Here is a 27,155-nt window from a genome sequence, read left to right as displayed (position 1 = left end):
ATATATTTTTAATTAAGTGAACATAGGTGAAGGTAAATCTGCAGGTCTGGACACAAATGACAAACAATTTATTGTCAGAATCACGTCAGAAAGTGACAGAATTACTAAAATATGATGTGGCTTCTTTGATTATCGGAGGAACTAAAGGAAGGCAGTTACAAAGAGGCTAAAGGTAAAACTGGAATATATTTATTCTACAGAAAATATATTACTATGGGGGACACTGTAACTGAACTTGTTCTAATTGATTCAAGAAGAGCAAACTGGAAAGTGCTCTGGTAGAGAGGCTTGTTGTTATAGCTGAAAGGGATTTAGAGCCTAGACGATGAAGTCGCTTTTCTGGAGTCTCACAGGATAGTCCTGGCCAAGCCATAACTGGGACCAAAATGACTTTAAACTGTTCTAGATCGAGTAGCTTGGATCTATTTAACTTTTGCTTTTTTGTTTTTATTTTTTGGTTTTTTACTTTAAGTTCTTGGATACATGTGCAGAACGTACAGGTTTGTTACATAGGTATACATGTGCCACGGTGGTTTGCTGCACCCATCAACCCATCATCTAGGTTCTAAGCCCCGCATGCATTAGGTATTTGCCCTAATGCTCTCCCTCCCCTTTCTCCCCACACCCCAAAAGGCCCTGGTGTGTGATGTTCTCCTCTCTGTGTCCATGTGTTCTCATTGTTCAACTCCCACTTATGAGTGAGAACATGTAGTGTTTAACTTTTGTTAATTCATTTTTCTACTCAACTAATATTTTTAAGCCCTATTATATGCCAGTTTCTGCCTTCTTAACTTTTAATATGCGGAGGCAGACTTAAAAAAAATAAAATGTGCACAAATAAAGGGGAGATGAACGCTAGGGAGTAAATTAAAGCAGGGTGGGGAGGCAGAGAGCAGCTGTAGAATGGGAAAGGAAAGGCTGGCGCTGGAGGAGAAGGAGTGGGTCCTGAGGGTGCCAAGGAAAGACAAAGGAAGCAGCAGGTGCAGAGGCACTAAAGAGGGACCCTGCTGATGTGTTTGAGAAATGAAAGGTCTGTGTGGCTAGTGCCAAAGGAGCAAGGAGGGAGGATTGGCATGTGAGGGCATAGAGGCAGAAGAAGCCAGGTCATAGAGGGACTTCAGCTTTTTTAAGGACTTGACTTTTACAAAACTCGCTGCCATTGAGGATTTTGAGCAGAGTATCAGAATCTTACTTATATTTGAAAAGCCTCACCGTTACTCCTGTGTTGAATGTAGATGTGAGGAGGCAAGGGTGGAAAGCAGCAGACTGGTTAGGAATCAGGATGGCTTTGATCCTAGTAGTGGTGGTGGGTTGGCAGGAGGTGTGTTCAAATTGTGGAAATACATTGAAGGTAGAACAGACAGGATTCATGGGCAGACTGGATGATCAATGCAGAAGAGAGGCATTAATGGTGACTCCTGGGTTTGTCCTGAGCACCTGTAAGAATGGAGTTGCCATTTACCATGCTCTCTCTCTCTCTCTCTCTCTCTCTCTCTCTCTCTCTCTCGCTCTTGCTCTCTCTCACCACTTCTTTCCTCTCTATCCCCTTCTTTTTTAATTTATCAGTTGATAAAACGATATTGGTCTATAGAGTTTCCCATGGCATGGATTTCATGGAGTATTTCCCTGTGTGCCATTTTATGTGTTCTTCTCTCCCTTGTATATTCTGGAAATCCACAGTTAGGTCTATAAACTTGGTCAAATTCATGCTTGATTTTTATCAATACTACATTACATGTAACATTAATTATGTATTTTCATCCAAAGGTGCATCATGTCTGGTTTCACTTGTGATTATATTAGCAGCCATTGATAATCATTGCTTGGATCCTACCAAATGTGTCAGAAGTTAGGAAGTGATGATACTCTAATCCCATCATTTAGTCTTCTTTTATGAGCTGAAATATTTCCATCAAGACAATATTTGGTTTCATTAAGGTTCCTATAAAATAGGCCAAAGGCTTGATTCTTCTCTTCATTCACCAATATTCAAAATAATAAGTTGGTTGCCTAGCATCTTCCAAAGTTAAACATTTTTAACAATTTTAATAAACTGAAGAATTTAAATATATTTGAGATGCCTTAATCCATTGCAGAATATTCTTGTTGATGTGAAAACTGGCCCTTCTTTGGCCCTGGGTGTTTCTGAACTGCCCTCAGTCTCTAATTGCTTATTTTTTTTCTAGTGGGATATGTTCCTGGCTCATCTTTCATCTTGCACATTTCCAGCCGTAGAAGCCATCATTTCTCCAGGGATCCTAGTTTTATCTTAGAGGAAATGGTATTTAGTGATGACAGTCTGGTGCATGAGATTGGTCCTTGTTTAGGAGCTTTTGCAGTGCACAGAGGCAAGACATATGCCACACTTAAAATTAGATAACATTATCTTAGGTTCTTAGTGATGCTTCTAACTAAAATTTAAACGTATATGGAACTTTCATTTAACCTTATCTATTTTGGATCTGCTTCTTTTCTTACACTGAAATTTTCAGGGTCAAAATCACCAAGATAATTACTCCCTTGCTTTATTCCACATGTATAGAACATTTCAATAGCAGAGAATGCAATGTCTAATTTTGCCTAAAAGGTCAGGGTGAAAAGAACATTTGTTGACAAGATGAAGATACATATTCTGATTAGAGCAAACACCACGTAGGAAGACTCAGAGGCTTGAAAGAGAGCATAGTTCATTTAGGAAAGAGAAAATCCGGTCCACCAGAAGAATGATGGATGACAGTCCGGAAGAAGTTGGAACATAATGAGCCTGATATTCAATGCTGCAGATGTTAGAGCACTAACCAGATACAAAAGCTCTTATTTTATTTTATTTTATTTTTTTTGCCTTGTTTTCAGTAGGTATCTTTTGTTTGTCTTCAATAAAAATATTGCTTTCTAGGCTGGGCGTGGTGGCTCAGGTCTGTAATCCCAGCACTTTGGGAGGCCGAGACGGGTGGATCACGAGGTCAGGAGATCGAGACCATCCTGGCTAACATGATGAAACCCCGTATCTACTAAAAAATACAAAAAAAAAAACTAGCCGGGCAAGGTGGCGGGCACCTGTAGTCCCAGCTACTTGGGAGGCTGAGGCAGGAGAATGGCGTAAACCTGGGAGGCGGAGCTTGCAGTGAGCGGAGATTTGGTCACTGCACTCCAGCCTGGGTGACAGAGTGAGACTCCATCTCAATTAAAAAATATATATACACACACACACACACACACACACATATATATATAGCTTTCCTACTTTGTCGTCATAAGCAGAACTTAGGGAAGAGCAAAGAGCAGAGGATGTTTTAAGGATTGCTCTCCTTAACACTGTTCTACACCAGCTCAGTAAAAAGACTATTTAAGTGTAGCTCAATTATTTTCTGACATTTGGAGAAGCATTTGCATACTAATGATCCAGGGTCCTGGTTGTTTTTCTCCCTACAGAGGACAAAGTGTGGACCATAGTGTCTCATGACTTGCAGATGCAGACGACTGTGGTCGCCTACAACCCGGAAAAATACTCAGTGACACAGCTTGTTTACAGCGCCTCCATGGACCAGATAAGTGCCATCACTGACAGCGCGGAGTACTGCGAGCAGTATGTCTCCTATTTCTGCAAGATGTCAAGGTTGTTGAACACTCCAGGTAGGCTGAGAATGGAACGTTACTTTTAATTACTATCTCAGCTGGTGCCTGGAATTACCTAAACAATCCAACAGGTGTGGTTCATTATCTTATAGTCCAGTCTTCAGTAGGAGGGAAGCTATAAATAAGTAAAACAGAATCGTTTGGCATGGTGTCTGCGGAATGAAGCTAAGAAAGAATGATTTTGAAGAAAAAGTAGTCTGTTGTTTTAAACTTATGGATTTTTAAATTTTATGTGCATATATGCTTCTAGTGCTTAATTATCAGTAGTGACTGTGGGACCAAGTTTATCAGAGCTCCTTGTGAACATTCAAGCAATTCCCTTTGAGAGTTTGTGGTGTCTTTAATGTAAAGATGAAAGCATTCTAAAAATTGTCTACAGTCAAATAGGATATAGAATAGTGATAGAATTTAGAGCTCTTTCTTCCCAGTAGTCGCTTCACAGTACCTGTTTGTCTCAAGAAGTCTAGCCTGATTTTTTGTTTTCATGATGGCCAACTTTTAGCAATTTGCTAGTGTGTGTGTGAGTGTGCACATGCAAACACACATACGTGTGTGCAAGACTGTGTCGGGGTGTAGAGAATAGAGTGGTTCCAAAAGATATACTGGAAATCACTTTACTGCAACAAGTCCCATATGCTCTGGGAGTCTTGGCAGTAAATTCGAGATGTTGTCAGAAAACTGCATCTCTGTGTCTGTAGTAAAACACAGTGGAAATAAGTTAAAGAAACATGAGTTCCTAATTTCCAACCTTACCACTTCCCAAGTATGTCACTTTGGGGGAGTTAATTGACCTCTTTTTAAAATTTTACCTTAATTGGCAGATAAAATTGTATATGTCTATCGTGTACCATATGTTTAGAAATATATATATATAGTGGAATGGCTAACTCTAACATATGCCTTGCCTCATACATTTATTATTTTTTGTGAAGCAAACACTTAAAATCCATGCTTAGCAATTTTCAAGATATGATAAATACATTGCTATTAATCATAGTCACCATGTTGTACGATAGACCTCTTGACCTTAAGCCTCAGTTTCCAGTGTCTTTTTCTGTCAAGCAGAAATTATAATGCCTACTTCAGGGTGATTGGGAGAATTTCGTAAGGTAATATACTAAATACTTATAAGACGTGATACACTTAAGGACATGATAAGTAGCAAGTAGTATATTGATTTTTTAAAATCATGTTAAACAACTTTGTGCTATGTCAGAGACCAATGGGCTGTTGGATGCCCCAAAACAGTGATGAATTGAAAGCAATGTTATACAGAGTAGTTTACAGAGAAGAGTTATAAGCAAACAGTGATAGGGCTCCAATGACTGAAGGAACACCACGGTTCTTAATCTCAGGCAGAATTGGATAAAACGACATGGACATACGTGGAGTGGTTTTAAGGAGAGGAGCGTTTAACAGGCAAGAAAGAAGGAAGAAAAAAACACCTCCCCCTTACGGAGACAGAGAGAGGGAGGATTCCAATGAGAGAAAACCCGGTGTGTGGTGGTAAAGTGGCTGCTTATATGAGGAGGATGGAGGAGGTGGTACCTGATTTGCATAGGGCTCAGGAAATTGGTTTGACCAGGCATGTTATTCACCTAGCCCAGGGGGAAAAACTGGCCCTCCCACCCTAGCCTTTTAATGTGCAAATGAAGGGCGCCATGATGCTCTAGCCACATGCAGATATGTGGGGGCGGCCATGTTGCCAGGTACTTGTGAGGGCAAGGAAGAAGAAGGCAGGAATCTCCATGTTTGGGTGGACCCCGTTTCTAATGGCTGGTATTTGCACATCAAAGCTTGCCAGGCTGACTCTAAGAGCCTGGGCTTTCCTGCTAGACAAGAAACATTTTTGGAGCTGCTTTAAAAGAAACAAAAACTTTCCAAGGACCCCTTTTCTCCTCTATCTGCCTAAAATAATTTCTTAATAATTTCTTAATAGCTCCTATAACAATAGTACACAATATTGTGAAAATGTGAGTGCTTCTATGTGGAAAGCCTTGTGCTGGAATTATAGACAGAGTATCCTCTAAGAAATAAGGTCAGAAAGGAAGTGTGGGAGTAGACTAGGAAGGAAAGGAAATGCTGTGCTGTGGAGTTGGGACTTCATCCTGAGGGCCAGTACTTCTCAGACTTTAGTTGGCATTACAGTATCTGGTGAGATAATAAAACCTGGTTTGCTGGGCCCCATTCCCTGAGTTTCTGATTCAGCAGGTCTCAGGTGGTGCTTGAGAATTTGCATTTATAGTGAGTGCTATGGACTGAATTATGTTCCCCCAGAATTCCTCTGTTAAAGCCCTAACCACCAATGCGACTGTATTTGGAGATTTGGCTTTTAGTAAGTAATTAAGATTAAATGAGGTCATAATAGTGGGGTCCAATAGGATTGGTGGCCTCAGGAGAACAACAGAAAGAAGTCTTTCTCTCTGTCATGTGAGGACAGCAAAAAGGCAGCACCTGTAAGCCAGGAAGAGAGCCCTCACCAGAAACAAAATCAGCCAGCACCTTGATCTTTCACTTCCCAACCTCCAGAACTGTGAGAAAATAAATTTCTGTCATTGAAGCCACTCAATCTATGGTATTTTGTTATGGAAGCCTGAGCAGATAAATACAGTGGGGTCCCAAGTGATGCTGATATTGCTGGTCTAGAGATCGTGCTGAGAACCCGCACAACTCTTTTTTCTATTCACTTTCACTTCTCGGAGGGGTGTGTGTATGTGTGTTTGTGTGTGTGCTTTAACTGGATCTGGTTTCAGTGTTAGGAAAAGTCAAAGACTATACGTAGAAGACCAAGGGCAATAAGAGCCATTAATGAGCCTCATCAGCTTGTCTTCACTGTTTCATGAGCGGATGCTCCTTACTGAAGCTCTTTTCACAGATTCCAGTTAATTAGTCTTCAGTCCTGGGGTGGGGGTGGAAATGGGGGCAAATTCCTGACCAGGGAAAGAACCTTGGTACTCTCAGCTTTATGTTCTTTATTTTCTTTCTTTCTTTTATTAAACTCCAAAGTCAGCTTTTACTTTTTGAATTTTGCTCTGGTAATTAAAAAACACAGTATGGCTTCCAAATATGTTCGACTTACAGTTGAGGTACCAGGAGAATTAGACTAGAGGTGGGAAAAGAATTTACCTTTAGTGCTCCTGGTCTTGCAGTTCAGCTTCTTTCTTTCCCCCTCATTGACATTCCTTGTCTCATCCCCTCAACCACCATGAAGCCCCACACACATAACCACTCTCCTTTACAAAACATAAAATGTACAAAACACCAGGAAACATGGGATAAACTTGTTATTACGCACTATGTTAGTTGCATTTTCTAATAATGAGATAAAGACATTTTTCTTTAATCTCCAGATACGCCTTTCACGAGAAAAACTGCTAAATTGAAATCAAGAGTAAACTTTTAATCTGAAGAGTAAATATACTATTTTCTTTGTATTTCTAGACTTCCAGATATTGGGTTTCCTGTCATTTGTAGATTATTATTGTACATAATACATTGTACTTTAAAAATCAGTTTCTCATAAGTGTCTTGCCTGTTTGGACATCCTATATATATCCAATCTTTGATTCACAAAGGATTTGTACTTAACAAAGATTTGCTGATTCAAATGAAGTGAATAATAGGTAGCTTTGCATATTGCCTCATCCAACCTTGGGGCAGTTGTTTTAGGCAGGAGTGTGCATCAGAGTTTTTAGGTTGCTTGTCAAAGTGTGGATCGAATAGCCTTACTCCCAGGCTTTATAGAGGTTGGTTGGGGCCCCAAGATATTTGCTTTTAGCAAACATCCATGGATAATTCTGTGAACCACACATTGAGAAACACTGTCTTTGATTTATGGCATGAAGGTTTCTCATGTTGGAATTTAAGGTGTTAGTCCTTCATGTGGGAGAAGATTAAAGGGAATATTAGGGCTTGTCTGACCCACTGAAATAAAATGGCATATGTAGTTACCTCCTTCAGCTAAAATAAATTGGCATAATACAATTTTTTAATCCTTTTGATATACCAGTCTCTAAATATTGTAAAGTGGATTTCAGCTTACCCTTCTGAGTCATTTTTTACAGTCCCAGTTTTCATTTTCTAGGCCTACTAATCTGCAGAATAGCTGATGCAAGGAAAAGGAGTGGTTGAGACAGGAAGTTCCTTGTATTATTATATTTTGTATATGTCAAAACAAGAAAGAACACAATTTAATAAAAATCTTTAATTTGTTTTTTTAAAGGAGCTAATGTTTACTGTAATGGTTTTTTTTTTTTCTTCCTCCTTCATGGTAACATTCAATTTTAAATATCCACTTACTTATTCTTAACTAAGACTGAATTATATTAGAACTTCTGTAGTAGTACTTGTGACATCTGTTCAAATATAAAGTATATTCATTATAGTCATTGCAATTAAAATGAATATCAAATGAGTTTGTAATAGCTTTGCACTTAAAATGTTATTTTTTATTTTAAGAGCTTTACCCTCAAGAGTTCATTTGGGGCTCTATAGTTTCTAATGATACTTATGATAAATAGTTGATATGCATATGGACCTCATTTTTATTTTGATAAATGTTTGTTTGTACCATACCATTAGCTAGCAAATGTAAAATTACCCATTATTAGTTTCTTACAATTTTTACAAGGATAGTAATACATGCCATGTAATGTGCTCTCTTTTATTACTGCAAAACTTAAAAACAGAAACAAATTAAAAATAATGATTTTGCCAATATTTATGGTCATGTCTATTTTCGCAATGTAACTATTACTTTAGTTGTCCTCAGCTTTACAAAAGACATAGAAATGGAAAAATAAAAAGTTATTTTATTTTATATAGAAAAGCCTGCCTAGAATGAGGCATACCAATTTGGGAATCGCCAAATTAGTCTACCCAAACATAGAAAAATAATTAATAGTCATCCAAATGGATGTCTGCATGGTTTATATTTATATCCCCAGATTTGTAAATGTAATAGCACCTGAACTTATGAAGGGCTAAATTAGTGAACAATGAAATCTACTTCTGAAATAAGTACCATAAGAACTTGAATTTGGTCCGGTGTGGTGGCTCAGGCCTGTAATCTCACACTTTGGAAGGCCAAGGCAGGTGGATCAGTTGAGGTCAGGAGTTCAAGACCAGCCTAGCCAACATGGTGAAAACCCATCTCTACTAAATACACAAAAAAGTAGCTGGGTGTGGTGGCATGCACCTGTAATCCCAGCTACTTGAGAGGCCGATGCAGGAAAATCACTTGAACTCGGGAGGCAGAGGTTGCAGTGAGCTGGTGTCATGCCACTGCACTCCAACCTGGGCAATAGAGTGAGACTCTGTCGCAAAACAAACAAAACAAATCTTCAATTAGATAAATCAAGCACTGAGGGAGTTCCATTAGATCTTACTTGCGTAGTCTTAGTCAACAATACTAATACTTTTACGTAACCAAAATGTTTCTCTATGTTTGGACAAGACCTATTATGCTGCCATTAAAATGTTTATTTGTGTATCTTATATATATATTGTAGTCATATATTTATTTTACAAATCATATTATACTTTCTAATTAAGAATTTTTTGCTGAAGTATTGATTCCCTACATACATAAAGATGTATTTAATTGTAGAGTTATAAAGTTATCTCTCCTATTTTTCTGGCTATATTTAGCACTGCTTTGTTAGTTTCCAGTGTTTTTCTTCTTTTAATTTCTCAGTGTTGTCTAGTTCTCAGAAATGATACTTTTTACTGCTTCCTTTGTTGAAAGAAGCAATATACATTATATATACTTTTGGATAGTTTACTATTAGATTTTGTATCTATTGAAATTGAATTATGCTTACAATTTTTGCCCATAAAGTAAGCTGTATAAAATTCAGTATACTTGATGATACTAAACTGTGATTTAGTGGCTTTGAAAAGACATGAAAACATGACTCTGGCTTTGCAACATATAATCTATTTTTAGCAAAAAATTCTAAACTTTGGTGCAGTTATCAAGCAAATGAATTTCAAGTTATGCTGTGCATTATAAGAAGGTGCAGCATTTAACTCTTAAGACAACATAGATAAATCACTCAACTCCAATAAGAGATTTTTCAGTAAATAAAATTTATTGTGACTAATCAGTATATTAATCAAAAGATTATTTACTTAATTAATATACCCAATCATTGTATTAAGATTGGGTGATATAATTAAATGAGACAAGCAAGGAGGATACTAATAACTAAAGGGTAAAATTAGAAAATTATATCTAGTAATATTTCATGCCCAGACAACTAGCATCTGCGTGATGGGCACTGTAATTGAAGGGGATAGAGGGATTGCAGGGAGAAGAGTAAGCAACTATTTCAACAATATGGATAGGAGTTGATGAGAACCTCAACTGGAATAATGAATAGGAGAATAAGTCAACAAATTTTTTTTAGTTTTGCCTGTGTATCAAGAAGTGTGACATATAAGCTGATATGGGAAAGATTCAAATGAATTACCTAAGAAAAAAATTAGAGAAGGATTCTGGGTTAGCGATGTCAGTATATTCAATGATTCAGAGATGGAGATCAAGAGACGCTAATTTGAAGGAAGTGAGAGGGGTCAGAATGGCTGGAGTAGGGAACTTGAAGGCAGGAGAGGCAGAACAAAGGAAACTGGAAATTAATTCAGAGTCTCTGCATAATGTTGAGGATTTTATTTGAATGGCAAACAGAATGGTTTCAAGTAGGGAAGTTCTGGCTGTTCCATGGAGACTGGAGTGGAGGAAGCAGAGGTGGTATGGAGAGTCCACTGGCACCATGCCACCAGAGTGCACATGGACTGCATGTCTGGGAGGCCCACTGGGACTTGAGAGAAAGTTTGTTGTTGTTGTTGTTGTTAAGTTTAGATGGTGGAATCAACAGGAGTTGTGATTACTTATATATACAGGAGGAAGAAAATTCAAGGGTGACTCAAGTTTCTGACTTGAAAAACTGGCCAACAGTTCTAAGGCTTATGTTGTTTATTAAGAAAAATCTGGAGAATTGGTGGTCACTTCACTTTAACATGCAAAGTGATGGCACTAGGAATACAGGTTTTTATGTGGTCTGTGATGGCTGATGGCATAGCGTAAAATCCTTCTAACTGACATCAAAAATTTAATGAGTTACATTTTTTCTTCCCTGAAATTTTCTTAAACATACTCTACAACTAAAATAAAATGAAAGAACTAAGTGTATCATCAGAATCCTAATGTTTTCCATTCTTGTATTTATATTGAAAGATCAGAAAATATATAGTCAAGACTGACCAATCTTAATTATGTAACAATTTTTTTTTTGTTTCCCTCATGCAAAGCCTTCTGTATTGCTTCAGCTCCCTGGGCTACCGTGGTTTCACAGCACCTGCATGATGACTAAAGCAAGGGAGGAGCAGGCTGCAAACTTAAGCGCAGACAATTAAATACTCCTGCAAGGAAGTAACACATTATGTGTGCACATTTTGTGGACCAAAGCAAGTCACATGTTTTTCTGGGCCTAACTTTAGAGGAAGACGAAGTACAATCTTCCCATGTACTCAGGAGCAAAGATCAAGTGGACTTCTTGAATAGTTGTAATGCCTTCTTAAGATGACTCAGAGAGGTAACAGGAGGAGAAAGAAAAGAACACAGAAGAAAAGAAAAATACTGATTTTGTTTATTTATTTGTGGATGGAATGTTATGTTCTTTTTTTTTTTTTTTTTTTTTTTTTTTTGAGACAGAGTCTCTGTCACCAGGCTGGAGTACAGTGGCATGATCTCGGCTCACTGCAACCTCCGCCTCCCGGGTTCAAGTGATTCTCCTGCCTCAGCCTCCCAAGTAGGTGGGACTAAAGGCACATGCCACCACGCCTAATTTTTTTTTTTTTTTTTGTATTTTAGTAGAGACAGGGTTTCACCATATTGCCCAGGCTGGTCTCGAACTCCTGAGCTAAGGCATTCTGCCCACCTTGGCCTCCCAAAGTGCTAGGATTACAAGTGTGAGCCACCGCGCCCAGCCAATTCACTTTTTTTTTTTCAACAAGGGTCAGAGACAAAGAGAGATTCCACTCAAAGGCTAATTTCAATGTAAGAGGACACCCTTCTTTTACAGATTAACTGGTAAGCAAAAAACTAAAAAATAAAAATATTGATACTATAATTATTTGCTTCCCTATGAAACCTTCTACAATTCTTACCGACAGTGATCACCATTTTTTTCTGAATTCCTGTTTCACTTAGGGTCTAAACTCTGTCACTTAGCAGTTGATTATGGGCTATTCCTGGCTCTTCTTGCTCTTCATTATTTTCTGGTGTTTTAGTGTTCTCTTTCTTACAACAATGCAAGGTCTTTGAGGACAGGGGCCATATCTTAGTACCTTCCATCATGCCCAGCTTCTAGACATCTACCTAGGTAGTGAATAAATTAGAAAAACACTAATTTGAAACGGGGACTAAAGAAGAGGATGCAGCTAGCTAAAGGAACTGAAAAGTTATTAAACAGTAGGAAGAAAGAATCAGATTAGGAAAGCCTTATAATTGGGAAGCTAAGGGAGATGGGTATTCAACAACAAACAAGCAAGTAAAAAATAAGCAAAAACAAGAAAATTGGGGTGCAATCAATGGTGAGACATCCTAGAGAGAGGAAGCCATCCCCTGTCATTATCTGTTGGGAGGCTGCTGGAGTTTCATGTCAGTGGAGTTTGGTGGGTTGAGTCACCGAAGACTGCATGGGGAAAAGAAAGAATAGGGGAAAGTTTTCAAAAGGTTGATGGTAAAAGGATGGCTACATGTGGAAAAGCTACTTAATCAGATGACAAAGCAAGAGTAGGGGTTTAGAAATGTTTGATATTTTTAGGGACGAGGGAGTTGTAATAAATCTATAAACTGAGAAGGAGACATTGGAGAGGTTCAGATTAAAGATGTAAGACAGAAAAGAAATATAGGTCCCAGGAGAGAAAGAAGAGTGTAGAATTTGCTTTGTTAAAGAACAAGAACACCTGTTTCAAGAAGGGAGCTAAAGAGAAGGGCAGAAGTTCTCATTAAATGTCTTGAACAATGCCATTGTAGACATTTATCCCATTTAACTCTCAAAGTTATGCCAAGTAGATTTTATTATCTCTGTTTTACAAAACAGGACTCAGAGGAATAAACTTACTGAAGACCACCATATTAGTCCATTTGCATGCTGCCGATAAAGACATACCTAAGACTGGGCAATTTACAAAAGAAAGAGGTTTAATGGACTCACAGTTCCACGTGGCTGAGGAGGCCTCACAATCATGGTGGAAGGTGAAAGGCATGTCTCACGTGACAGCAGACAAGAGAAGAGAGTATCCTCAGGGAAACTCCCCTTTATAAAACCATCATCTTGTGAGACTTATTCTCATGAGAGTAGCATGGGAAGGACCTGCCCCCATGATTCAATTACCTCCCACTCGGTCCCTCCCACAACATGTGGGAATTGTGGGAGCTACAATTCAAGATAAGATTTGGGTGCAGACACAGCCAAACCATATCAGCCATCATAGCTGGAAGTGGACAACCTGAGATTCAAATGTATATCTATCCTATTAAAAACCTTTCTGACACACTTAAGAAAGTGTGACCATAGAGAAGTCAATGTTTGGCCACCAAAATGAGTATAGAACTAATCCCAGCAGGAATTGTACCGACCCCCATCTTTTCAACCACTCTGAAAGAATGTTTTCCCTTGTCATTTTCTTTTCTTTTTTTTTTTTTTGTGCATGATTAGAAATGCTATTTACCAAGTGACCTTTGGTCAGTTCCAATATTTCTGATTAATAAATTAATCTTAAGGTAAAATTTATTAAGGGTAGCTTGAGTTGTACTAAAAGGGTACTACTAGTGCCTTTCAAGTAGTAGACTTGAAATTTGAGGTGAGACTCTGATTGTGTGTGTACCTTTGTTTGTAGCTTAGACTTTAAAATAACAAATATAAGGATGAAATGGAAACTGTGAAGTTATCCAGTCACTCTGTAGAGCTTGTAAATCTGTCGTCTCATGTCTTTCTAGTTAAGGTAGACTCTAACCTTTTGATTTTGAAAAGCCATGTTTAAATAAGTACTTATTCTTGCTTACAATAATTATAAAGAAAAGTGAAAATGCAAAGCCTGCGTGAGAATTATGGATTTTATGTTTATTTCTCCTTGTAGTCATCTGGCCATATGTTTTCTTAAGTTTTCAGACAGGATAGCACACTGCTGTTAATCTTTTTAAACAAAGATTATATATTAAAATGAGAGCAACTTAAAAATTACACCAAAGCTGAATTTTCTTTGAAGATGATCGCATCTTAATGAATGGATTTGTCCTAATTTATGAGAAGTATGAGTTTATAGAGTTGCATTTAAACTAGTTAAACTTCAATATATTAAAAGGCCATAAAGCCAAGATTTTCAAATTTGCATTTTAGTTTATTATATTATAAAAGATTGTAAAAATGAAAAACCAGCTATTATCCAATTCTAAAAATTAAAAAACTACGTTTGGACTGTTTTTCAAAATTCCATACTACTTACTCTGCCATTCTGAATTTCAAAAAGGGATAAACATAAAGTCTTCTAAAAAGATTGGATAGATAAAACAACATGTACTTTAAACTTTGTAAATGATAAAATAATATAACAAAATTTAAGAAGAAATTTTTTTTTTTTTTTTTTTTGAGACAGAGTCTCGCTCTGTTGCCCAGGCTGGAGTGCAGTGGCCAGATTTCAGCTCACTGCAAGCTCCGCCTCCGGGTTCACGCCATTCTCCTGCCTCAGCCTCCCGAGTAGCTGGGACTACAGGCGCCCGCCACCTCACCCGGCTAGTTTTTTTGTATTTTTTAGTAGAGACGGGGTTTCACTGTTTTAGCCGGGATGGTCTTGATCTCCTGATCCGCCCGTCTCGGCCTCCCAAAGTGCTGGGATTACAGGCTTGAGCCACCACGCCCGGACAAGAAGAAAATTTTTTAAGAGTACTAACAATTTTATTATTTATCTTTATGAATATTACTCGCTAGTTTTTGCTTCCATCTGTAATACTTTCACAGTCAGAAGCAAAACTGGAATGAAGTTAATGTGATAGTCTTTTCTACTGACATTAAATCATACTTTTTTCTAGTTCATATATTTTCCTTAAAATTATCCACTTTAATTACATCATAAAATGAAGATAAACCTAATTCATCACCTAATAAACTTAATCATAAATTATTTTTGAAAACACCTCCCCTAAACAAGCTACTGAAAAAAAAGCATCAGAGTTTTACTATAAACTTCTCTTGGAAATACCTAAAGTGTTGTTAAGATATTGCTCAGTTATTCATTCTGCAAACATTTATTGACTATAAAATATTTAGTTAGGTGCTATGAGAATATAATGAGGGTAAAAATAATACAGTTGACTCTTCAACAACACAGGTTTAAACTGTGAGGGTCTGCTTACATGTGGATTTCTTCTGTCTCTACCACCTCTGAGACAGCAAGACCAACCCTCCTCTTTCTCCTCCTCCTCAGCCTACTCAACATGAAGATTCGAGGATGAAGACTTTTATAATGACCCACTTATGCTTCATGATAAATAAATGTATGTTCTTTTCCTTTCAATTTTCTTAATAGCATTTTCTTTTCTCTAGCTTACTTTATTCTAAGTATACAGTATATAATATATATAATATATAAAGTGTATGTTAATTGACTGTTTATGTTATCTGTAAGGTTTCCAGTCAACAGTAGGCTATTGGTAGTTAAGTTTTGGGGAGTCAAAGTTATAGGTAAATTTTTACTGCACAGGGGGTTGGTGCCCCAACCCCTGAGTTGTTTACTGTACTTTAAAATAGTATTTGCCTTGAGATATAGGGTGAAACTTTTTTCATAATGACAATAAAATAATTTTGTATAAGACTCTTACAAACACTGAAAAAATCTTGCTAGTATGTCCATCATGGATAAAAGACTGAATAAATTTAGAATTCATAATGACTTCCAAACATTTTGATATGTGTATTTTGCATTAGGTAATTCTGCCTCCCCTCTTTGAAGAGGTTATATTTGGAGGAAAGATCAGGAAGGCTTAAGAATGGGAGAAAATATGGTCTCAGAGTACTATTAGCCGGGATATCAGTTCAGGTTCAACCAGAGAAACAGAACAAGTAGAAGATAGATTTAGAGATTTATTGCAAGGAATTGGCTTATGCAACAGTGGGGCCTGGCAAGGCAAGTCCAAAGCTAGGTCACACTGTCAGGAAAGAAAGGCTGGAACTTCCGACACAAACTGAAGCTGATGTCCACAGGAGGTATTCCTTCTTTAAGGAAGTCTCAGCTCTATTCTTAAGGCCTTTCAACTGATTGAATCAGGCCCATCCAGATTATCTAGAATAAACACTTTCACTTAAACTGTAATTACATTTACAAAATGCCTACGTAGCAACACCTGGAAGAATGTTTGTTTGAATAACTGGATCCCGTAGCTAAGTTGACAGATAAAACCGACCATCACAGTCAACAAAGATAACTTTTATAAAATGAACTACTGATAGATGCATTTCTAGAATAGTAATGACTTATTCCCTCATTTGTATCACATATGCCTCTCTGGGTCAACACAGACAGGTGACATAACATAGACATAACAGGTGAGATCCACCTGTTAGAGGTATGGAGGGATCTTCCATTCTCCTATCTTTTCATTTCTAATGATGGTACACTTTGGTTGAGTGTCAAATTGCCAAATAAAGTTAAAACAATGGCAATTTGAAGGAATCAAGTAGATCAACTCAGGGAGATAAGTCAAAAGACAAAGGCTCCTTTTCTCTGTGTTGTTTCAAAAAAGTTGGAGATGGCTTCATTCCACATTTTGATGAATATGGCGTGTGTCCATTAACTCCTCATTCTCTGAGAGTTCTGTCTAAACAGAAGCATCTCCATTGAGTCAAATACAAACATCCTCTTTCTACAACCTTCAGAAAGCTGCAGTGCAGCCCTATCTTGCCATCAACATTCCTCTGCAATGTTTGTTTTCTAACTCTTACAATTGAATCAAGTTCCACTACCATGCAACATAAACATAATGTTAAAGATGCTCAGAGAAATACGGTTGAAGAAACTCATCCTCACAGAAGTGCCTGTGAATAAAATAATCCATAAGTTTTATTTCAGAGACCTTATCTTTCCCGAGCTATTATTTTCTCACCAATGAATGATAAGACTTCTCTGAAATACTAGTCACACTGATGGAAGTTGGATTCTATTACCTATTGTGTTTGCTTACAATTTACCAATACCAGTGGCTGGGTAAATAGTTTTTATAGGACAATGAATAATGTTGCAGAGTGTCAGCTGACGAGGAATGCCACAGCCATTATGACCTTCACCCCATATCTTAAATCTCTATAAAAACATGTTCAGGTTTTTTTTCTCTCTTAGTACTGTACCTGAAATTCAGGCTTAAAAATATATTGTCATCTATATATCTAGATAACTAATGCTTAATAATTATCTCCAAATTAGATCATGATATAAATGAAGGGAGAGGAAATAGCATTAGTATTTATTAAAGGCTCACCTGGACATTTTATATATATTGGCTCATTCCATCCCAAATCTCTGTGAGTTGTATATCAGAATTTCCATTTTATATCTGAGGAAACATAACTTTAGAAGGGTTAATTAACCCAAGGAAAAACAGTAAATACCATGCTGACAGTCCAAACCAGATTAAAATCTAGGTTTATGTGCCTGTAGACTCTATATATTTTCTACCCCAAGAAGTTAGAAAGGAAGGAAGGGGGAAGAAAGGAAGGAGAACGAAAGGAAGGGAGGGAAAGGAAGAAAGAAAGAGAATGAGGCAACCTAATAAGCTAATCAACTGGGGAATTTTTAATTTTTTCTATTGGAACATTAATATGTGCTTCCAGCATAGTTAAAAATGAAGACCCAAACAGTTTTGTTAAGCAATAGGCCAAAAGGGACATTTATAAGAACTGCACAAACTTCTTTCTGAAAAATCCTACCTTTTTATGTTTTTTCAATATCCACAATTGGTCTTGACAAGTATATTAAAAAATGTGGTTTGTATGACAATTTGTTTGAAATGATATTGAAAAACATTTGATGTGAAAGAAATGAAAAAAAAAATGCCTCTCTCTCTACAGAACATTTGACTTTCATGTTTTTAATATCAAGGTATTTCAAATAGAACATGTGAATTGTATATTGATGAAATAGAAAAAGGCTGCAAAAGGTTATCCCCTTCTTTTCAGACATAAGATATGGAAACGAAATGTTGATGTTTTCTTTCTTCCTTCTTCTTCTTCTTTTTTTGATCTTTTCAGAAGAAACTCTTATGTCTAAGCCTAACACAAGTGACACGTTCAGTGTTTCATTCTTACCTTATTAATTTGCTTTTGATAGATTTCTCCAAGATCCTGCTAAAATGAGAAAGATAGAAATCCCCAGCTTGGCAGAGTGGATGGGCAGCACCTGGGGGGATGAAGAGCGGGACACTGATACAGACATGAAATTCAACGATCAGAGATATAGAGACTTACTCCATTAGGGAAGGGACTTGCTTCCTTTCAAAAACAAACAAACTAATGAAATCACCCTCAGTTTGGTTTTGTAAGTAGGAGGGAGAACAGACTAGAGGAAGAGGCACTAGGGGAGGAACTATGCAGGGGAGCAGGAAGGAGGGCATTGGGTATGTCAGCAGAGGGGAAGGAGGTCCTGGGCAGGAAGGCAAGGCCCTGGGGGAGAGCAGCAGTAACTAGAACCAACAGTCCACTCTGCACGTCTGTTCAGCCAGCCTGTTGGCTATATTTAGTATTTCATAAATTTTATAAACTCATGTTACTTTAGTTGGCCCAAATGTTAAAATCAATTAATCTTTCTCTTTAGAAGGCAGATATTTAAGCCTATCTAGAAACCAAACATATTTTATTTTGTTTTTATTTTAAAATCTCAAAATGGTAAGGTAATCAAGGCAGCAAAATTAAGAGGATCAACATTATGAGACATTCAAGTATACCAAAAGAAGCTTAATATGTAAACGAGGACAAACAGAGACTTCTACTCTATTAATCACAATTATAAATTTACATAAAGAAAACTGGGAGAACAATTTATAAGGTTCTATTGTAAATATAAGAAATCTTAATGAAATGGTATCAACCAAAGCAGAGACAAAGTGTGGACCTCCTAAATGCTAGTTGTGCTCCATAGGTTTCATAGATTTTCACAAATGACTTGCATTTTGGAATAACTAGACAAATGTTATCCAAACTAATAAAAGACAACCAAAAGGTAGATTCATATAGTAAAAAAATTATAATATACTTTTTAGCATTGGAATGTTCTAAAATAATTGTTTAAATATAGGTATTAGCAATATCTAAAAATATATTCTAAACCTAATAATGAAGTTATAAGATAATCAATGGCAATGACTTGTCCCTTCCTTGTATCCCTGAGCAATTTCTTATTCTTTTTCCTTCCAGTCTGGGAATAAACCACTTTCTTTGTTTAGCCATAAGAAACAACTCATCCATTAAAGTTTTATCATGAGATTGCAGCAAATTAATTATAGCTTCAGACTCCATTTCTAATTCTAATTCTTTTGTTATTTCTATTACATTTGCAGTGACTTGCTCCACTGAAGTTTTGAACCTCTCAAACTCACCCATGATGTTTGGAATTAACTTCTTTCAAACTCCTTTTATTGCTAATATGTTGATTTCCTCCCATGAATGTTTTTAATGGCTTCTAGGATGGTGAATCCTTACCAAGAGGTTTTCAATGTAGTTTACTCAGATCCATCAAAGAAATCACTATCTCTGGCAGCTATAGTCTAGCAAAATATCTTTCTTTCTTTTCTTTCTTTCTTTCTTTCTTTCTTTCTTTCTTTCTTTCTTTTTCTTTCTTCTCTCTTTCTCTCTTTCTCTCTTTCTTTCTTTCTTTTCTTTCCTTTTTTTGACTGAGTCTCACTGTCGCCCAGGCTGGAGGGCAGTGGCATGATCTTGGCTCACTGCTGCAACCTCCACCTCCCAGGACCAAGCAATTCTCCTGCCTCAACCTCCCGAATAGCTGGGAATACAGGTGCCCACCACCACACCCAGATAATTTTTGTATTTTTAGTAGAGATGCGGTTTCACCATGTTGGCCAGGTTGATCTCGAACTCCTGATCTCAGGTGATCCACCCACCTGGGCCTCCCAAAGTGCTGGGATTACAGAAGTGAGCTACCATGCCTGGCCTATATTTCATTTTCTTCTTCTTCTTTTTCTTCTTCTTTTTTTTTTTTTTATAAGTCAGAGTGTCACTCTGTCACCCAGGCTGGAGTGCAGTGGTGTATTCTTGGCTCACTGCATCCTCCACCTCCTGGGTTCAAGCAATTCTCCTGCCTAGCCTCCTGAGTAGTTAGGATTACAGGCACATGCCACCACGCTCAGCTAATGTTTGTATTTTTATTAGAGATTTGCCATGTTTGCCAGGCTGGTCTCAAACTCCTGACCTCAGGTGATCCACCCATCTTGACCTCACAAAGTGCTGGGATTGCAGGCATGAGCCACTGCGCCCAGCCTATTTTTAAAATAATGCAACTTGAAATTCAGAATTACTTCTTTGTCCACAGGCTGTAGAATTCAGGTTGTATTAGCAGGCATGAAAACAACATTAATCTTGTTCATCTCCATCAGGGCTCTTGCCTGACCAGGTGCATTGTCAATAAGCAGTAATATTTTGAAAGGAATTTTTTTTTTTCTGGGCAGTAAGTCTCAATAGTGGGCTTAAAATATTCAGTAAACTTGTTAAAGCTGTAAACAGATGTGCTGTCCTCCAAGCTTTGCTGTTCTATTTCTAGAGCACAGGCAGTGTAGTCTTAGCAGAACTCTTAAGGATCCTAGGATTTTCAGAAAAGTAAATGAGCCCTGGCTGCTTCTTCAAGTAATCAGCTGCATTAGCTCCTAACAAGGAGCTGTCTTTTGAAAGTTTGAAGCCAGGCATTCACTTTTCCTCTTTAGCTGTGAATGTCCTAGATGGCATCCTCTTCCGATAGAAAGATGTTTCATCTAGATTGAAACTCTGTTGTTTAGTATAGCCACCTTTATCAGTTACCTTAGCTAGAACTTTTGGTAACTTGCTGTAGTTTCTTCACCAGCATTTGCTCTTTCACCTTGCACTTTCACGTTACGAAGAAGGTTTCTTTCCTAAATCTCATGAACCAACCTCTGGTAGCTTCAAATTTTTCTTCTGCAGATTTCTCACTTTTCTGAGCCTTCATACAATTGAAGAGAGTTAGGGCCTTAGTTCTGGATGAGGCTGTGGCTTAAGGGAATGTTGTGGCTCATTCTATGCAGACCACTAAAACTTTCTCCATATCAGCAAGAAAGCTGTTTCACTTTTCTATCTTTCATGTGTTCCCTGGAGCAGCACTTTTAATTTCCTTTGAGAACCTTTTCTTTGCATTCACAACTTTGCTAGCTGTTTGGTTCAGGAGGGTTAGCTTCCAGCCTATCTTGGCTTTTGACATGTCTTCCTCACTAAGCTTAATGATGTCTAGCTTTTGATTTAAATGGAGAGATGGGTGACTTTGAAACACTTAGAGATCATCGTATGGTTATGAACTGGCCTAATTTCAACATTGTTTTGTCTCAAGGAATAAGAAGGCCTGAGGAGAAGGCAAAAGATGAGGGATCAGCTGGTCAGTAGAGCAGTCAGAGCTCACATAATTATCAATTAAGTTTGTCATCTTCTATGGACACAGTTAATGGCACTCCAAAACAATGACAATAGTAATGTCAAGGATCACTGATCTCAGATCACCATAACAGATGTAATAATAATGAAAAATTTAAAGTATTGAAAGAATTACCAGAGTGTGACAGAGAGACACAAAGTGAGAGCACGCCATTGAAAAAACAAACAACAAAATAAAACAATGCCAACAGACTTACTCGAAGCGGGGCTGCCACAAGCCTTCAGTTTATAACAAAGCATATGATCTGTGAATCACAATGAAGTGAGTATGTGTGTGTATATCTGAAGTCACCCAACGAAGGATGTATCAGTGCCTGTGTCTCAGTGTGGGAACATAACATGATGTGTCTGTGTGTGTGGTTTAAATATATAAATGACACACACACATACTCGTGGTTTCGAAAAGAAACTACTCAAGCACAATTCTTCTACTCAAAATGTCCCTAAAGTGAGACATTTAGCTCTGATGAACTTCTATACTATGTGAGACAGACTTCTTGAAAATAACAATACAACGGCCGGGCGCGGTGGCTCAAGCCTGTAATCCCAGCACTTTGGGAGGCCGAGACGGGCGGATCACGAGGTCAGGAGATCGAGACCATCCTGGCTAACACAGTGAAACCCCGTCTCTACTAAAAAATACAAAAAACTAGCAGGGCGTGGTGGCGGGCGCCTGTAGTCCCAGCTACTCGGGAGGCTGAGGCAGGAGAATGGCGTAAACCCGGGAGGCGGAGCTTGCAGTGAGCTGAGATCCGGCCACTGCACTCCAGCCTGGGTGACTGAGACTCCGTCTCAAAAAAAAAAAAAAAAGAAAATAACAATACACAGAGCTTATTTGAAATGCAAACAAATCAGATTACTTACATGTAATAGGTGTTTGCTATTAAATTTGAAAACAGCGTCTGTGGGGAGAATAATCAGGCTGTAGATAACTAAAAGTTGACTGTCAATCACTAAATTAACTACAAGTGAATCCAAGATTAAAAGTGACAGAGGCAGAAAAAAATAAAAATGATGTGTAATGTCATACAGCTGAAACCAGAGTAATTTACCAAGAGCAGATACAAATTCAATGGGAGGGGTTGGCTTTGGTGAAATATGGGAGATAAAGATCTAAGGTAACATAGACTAAATGTAAATTTTAAAAAATGATCTGAAGTGAGAATGTTGTGGAAATATATAACCAATATTTTTAAGAACTGTTTTTTTTCCATCAACTCAACATTGCTGGTATCCTGTTTTTAGTTTCACCTTAATATAGAAGCAATGCAATTCAGATAAGACATATAAAATATGTGCAGGCATGATTCAGAGGAATAGAAAAAAGAATGAATACTTTGAGGAGGAAAAATATAATTGGGGTTATATATGTAGGATAAAGGTCTATAAAACAAGCACTTAAAAATAATATTGAACTGCCTTGAAAATGTTATTTTTAATGAGAAAGTAGATTAATGAAGACATTGGCCTTCAGTTGTATTAGAAAGGATTTAGCAGAGATTTTATCTGAAGCAACTTCTTAGCATAGAGTAGATGAAATATTTGCCTGTGTATAGGGTTTAGAAGTTTCACTGAAAGGAAAAGAAACTTGACTTGCTGCCTCAAATTCTAGTAGCGGAAATTATATGAGGTGAAGTTTCCAGTGCTGTCTCTTAAGATAGCCGACATTACCTTAATGAGGTTTCTACAAACCCAAGTCAGATTCTTTTGGCAAAACTTGACTTATCCACAGGCTCTAGTTCAATCACAAACATAATCAAAGTCTGTGAGATTGAAATCTATAATCCAAATGCCATTAAATTAACTTAAAACAAGAAGACTAACTGCTAAAGGGAGAGGAGGTTCTGGCCACCACACTGTGTGGGCAAGGTATATGGAGAGCCAAATTGTAAACTAGGATGCCAGTGTATTAATTTGTAATGAAAAAGTGTAATGCTAAGAGGATTGGACACTTCTGTTCTCTACCCCGCCAAATCTCTCCCTCAGGGCTACCAGATGGGAAGCCAAATTAAAATCAGATGCTTGCTTCTTGGGCTTGGAATCAGAACAAGAGGAGTAAATGATAGGATTGCGAGTTCAGGGTAAGAGGTCATCTTTGGACTGTGGAGCCCTTTCTCCTACGCTGCCGTTGGCTATGCACAAACTTGATCTGGTTTACTGTCCTTTCCCCTCCAGCTTCCCACCAACCCTTTCTTTTTTCTATAGTTCTGTTAATGTATTCAATCAGGCTACAGTGGGGTCTCGCTGACCTGGGAGTCATTTAGTTCTATTTGTGTAATTTTGTTCCTGTCTTTCCATTGAGTGTTGGTATTTTAGTTTAACTTCACAGGGCACAATCTTATTTTCAAAACTCTTCAGGGAGCCCCCCCCCAACCCAGCACTGACAGTGAAGGACAACAGAGATGATTTCTTAAATGTTTTCCAATCCTACATCTCTGTGGCAAGAAGTTTTTTAACACTATATTATGGCACACAGATAACTGAATTTCCTTTCCATAGAGTAGAAAACACAAAGGAAAGGAAAATCTGGGTGGACTCAGAAGATGTGGCCTCTGTATTAATTAAATCCTCAATTGATTAAATCCTGTATTGATTAAATCCTCAATCTTTTCTCAGTTCTAAGAAGGGGAAAAATGATGATGATTGAGATGTTTGAATTCATTGTCACGAAACTTGAATTTTTGCTCCCCATGGAGATCAAATGGAATATGCAGATAGAGTACTTTATTTCTTTGTAGCTTTTACAGATATTTTGATCATTTTCTTCATATTAGAGCTTCCAGTTTGAAATCGACTGTGAAGATGTAAAAATACTTGCTCAGCAAAAATGTCTTATGACATATTAAATCATTTTCTCCCTGGAAACTGTTGTGATAATAAACACTACCAAGATGGAAAAAACCACTGGGGTGGATAAACCTTATTATCGATCTGTGCATTATTGTTAAAAATACTAAAATCAAGCTGTGTATGTTGCATGGAGTTCTACTGGAAAGCTATCATGTAATAATACAAAGGAAGATAAGAGAGAAGAAATGCAAATGGAAGTGACTAGAGAGTCATACAATTAATTTATAGCCACATACATTAAATTTGTTTAATACTGACAGTAGATTTACCCCGGGAAGGAGAAGAAGAAAACAGAATAGATTTTATTTTTAAGAACTCCTGAAACCTAACAGGATGTTGCCTAATGAGGTGATGTAACATAAAACATCACTCGATGCTGTATTTGCATAATGCCTTTTTCCCCTAAGAGATTGTTTTGAAAGAATAACAAAGAAACAGAAATGAGGTGGAAAACAAAATAACAAAGCATAAATATTTTCTCAGTGTTTGCAAATATTCATAATAATTTCCCATCCTCTGATTCATTAGTTCTCTTGAGAGCCCACCTGGATGTCCTCAGAATGTAAACTGATACTTAATTATTACATTGGGATTTAGACTTCTTTATAGCTATGCCACTTGTGTAAAAAATATTCATATCTATTTAAGAGCTGTGCAAAGCGGTGGTGATGTGAGTTATGCCATTTTGCTCAACACAAGACAGACTCCTAAAAACAGCTTTAATGTAGGCACAAACTGTTTTGATACATAAAGCTAACTCTTAACAAGATTGTTCAGAGAAGACTGTCTTTTTCAATGTATTCATTTGTACCCTTTTCCTTTCAATGTAGAACGTTCTCTTCCTGCTGCTTTCTACAACCTTTTCTTCCTACAGTCTTCTGAGCAACTCCACTTTGATTTTCAGATTACTCTTAGCCCAAGTCTACAGATCTTCTCCTTCTTGCTCCCCCTTCCCAATTTGATAGGAGACCCAGTGCTCACTTGTCTTGCTTTAAATTCTTCCCTATAATAGGCAAGAAAGACTCTGACACCAGACACATTAGATTTGCTTTCTAACTAAATTTTAGTATAAAAACATTTAAGTCTAGTGACATCACCTCGTACATATGGTTTAGGATTTAGTACCCTTCATATTCCATTTTGAAATTGGCCATTCACTCCTTCATTCTCTGAACTGATGCATATTGATCATCTGCTCTCTTTAAGGCACTAAGCTAATTTCTGTGGGAGGTTAAAAAATTAATAAGACCTGGTCCCTTAAAGCCAATTAAAGACAAGGCCTATTAAAGATTTAATCTTCTACTAAAGACATTTTAAACAGCTTTTGCTTAAAGAGAAGTAAGATGGTAGGAGACTGGTTAGCCTCTGAAATCACATTATGCCTCCTATTGGCCCTAAAAATACATTTTGTTGAGGTCTTTGTTAAGGGAGATATGGGGCAGATGAAATCACAGCATACTCTTCCTCTGTCAGAATTCTCATGCCCCCACTATTGCGCACCCACCTACCCAACAAACACACACATTAAGTTATAATTACCTATACCCAGACTTCTGTTTCCAAGGGGCTGCTGTCCTGCCTATGGTTATTTAAAGCCTATTTCTCCAAGATGTACCTATCTTTCCTGGGCCTTTTACCTATAATATGCACTTCCCTCCTCTTCCAGCCATGTTGTAGATAGAATCCTCCAGTTAACCCAGCCCCTAACTTCAGTGTTTTATTCTGTCTCAAAAATCGAAATATTTCTTTTGAACATTTGATGTAGTTTTTAGAGAACGCCGTGTCATTTTTTTTCTGTAATTCTTCTTTTGTAAAATTCTTGAATTTTAATTTTAAGCAGTACATATTTATTTCTGAAAATCAAATTTGGCTAATGAAGTGTTTAGCCCAATCCAGTGAAGCTCAGCTCCGTCTTTGAGCCACAGCCTGTGCTGTCTAAAGAACCTTCAGTGAACGCATGGGTGGTACAGGTTAGTAGTGGTATTTCAGTAGTACCTGTTGTATGCCTCCACAAGACGTTGGAGAAAATTCCACTGTTCTGATTTCCAAATTCAGCTGTTTTTTTCTGCTAATAATTCTTTTATTTTTATTATTTATTTATTTATTTATTTATTTATTTTGAGATGGAGTCTTCCTCTGTCACCCAGGCTGGAGTGCAGTGGCATGACCTTGGCTCACTACAACCTCCGCCTGCCGGGTTCAAATGATTCTCCTGCCTTAGCCTCCCGAGTATCTGGGATTACAGGCGTGCACCACTATGCCTGGCTAATTTTTCTATTTTTAGTAGAGACGGGGTTTCACCATGTTGGTCAGGCTGGTCTCAAACTCCTGACCTCGTGATCTGCCCACCTCGGCCTCTCAAAGTGCTGGGATTACAGGCGTGAGCCACAGTGCCCAGCCCATTGCTTTTTGATATAAGCACTGGCTATTCTACAACCTGCACCATGACATAACCCTACCTAGAAGAAACTTTGAGTTAGTTTGCAGTCATCAAAGCCATTTACCCTTCCTTTGTCTCTAATAAAATTACCAAGGACCTCTCCTTAAGTAGTATATCATCCTAAACTCTCAGGAGATACCTCTGAGTCTTGGTTTTCTTTAAGGTTTGCAAGAAAGGCCAATCACTCATTTCTTAGAACATTTAATACCGCTTTTTAACTTATTTCCTATGATACCAAGATGGTACACATATTAATCAGAAACACAAACCCTCCAGATCTGACATAATGTAGATGCAACATAACACACTTTGCCCAGTCAGTACCCTCTCCACCTCGACGATCCTTTGCCCTTTACAAACCATGTTCCAGATTCCACATCTCTATCACAGCCTGAAGGGTAATGTCCCAATGTATTCAGGAATCGTTTAGACTATGATGGGATGGCACAGTCCCTACATCTGCTACCAAGTCAAGGAGCTTATTAACAGTGCATTGCAGCTCTTGG

General features: G+C 37.7%; 1 protein-coding gene and 2 long non-coding RNA genes across 3 annotated transcripts in view; 1 reads left to right on the top strand and 2 right to left on the bottom strand.

Annotated features, from left to right (window-relative positions):
• Positions 1-27,155, top strand: part of CNTNAP2 (contactin associated protein 2) — a 2,313,133-nt gene that overhangs the window by 1,515,780 nt on the left and 770,198 nt on the right. Inside the window, exon 13 of the mRNA XM_033192342.1 lies at positions 3,433-3,633. Within this exon, the coding sequence (XP_033048233.1) occupies positions 3,433-3,633 (201 nt within the window). The remainder of the gene's footprint in view (positions 1-3,432; positions 3,634-27,155) is intronic.
• LOC117072323 lies at positions 634-12,813 on the bottom strand. The gene is made up of 3 exons (XR_004432748.1): positions 11,806-12,813; positions 6,763-6,869; positions 634-1,437 (listed from the first exon to the last, which is right to left on the bottom strand). It is a non-coding gene; the product is annotated as an uncharacterized LOC117072323 (long non-coding RNA).
• LOC117072324 lies at positions 16,072-18,169 on the bottom strand. The gene is made up of 3 exons (XR_004432749.1): positions 18,000-18,169; positions 17,174-17,248; positions 16,072-16,733 (listed from the first exon to the last, which is right to left on the bottom strand). It is a non-coding gene; the product is annotated as an uncharacterized LOC117072324 (long non-coding RNA).

This window comes from Trachypithecus francoisi, unplaced genomic scaffold (assembly GCF_009764315.1).
Source record: "Trachypithecus francoisi isolate TF-2019V2 unplaced genomic scaffold, Tfra_2.0 Lachesis_group4, whole genome shotgun sequence".
Taxonomy (NCBI): Eukaryota; Metazoa; Chordata; class Mammalia; order Primates; family Cercopithecidae; genus Trachypithecus; species Trachypithecus francoisi.
Note: the sequence above shows the minus strand (reverse complement) of the source record. Positions and strands in the feature narration are given on the sequence as shown.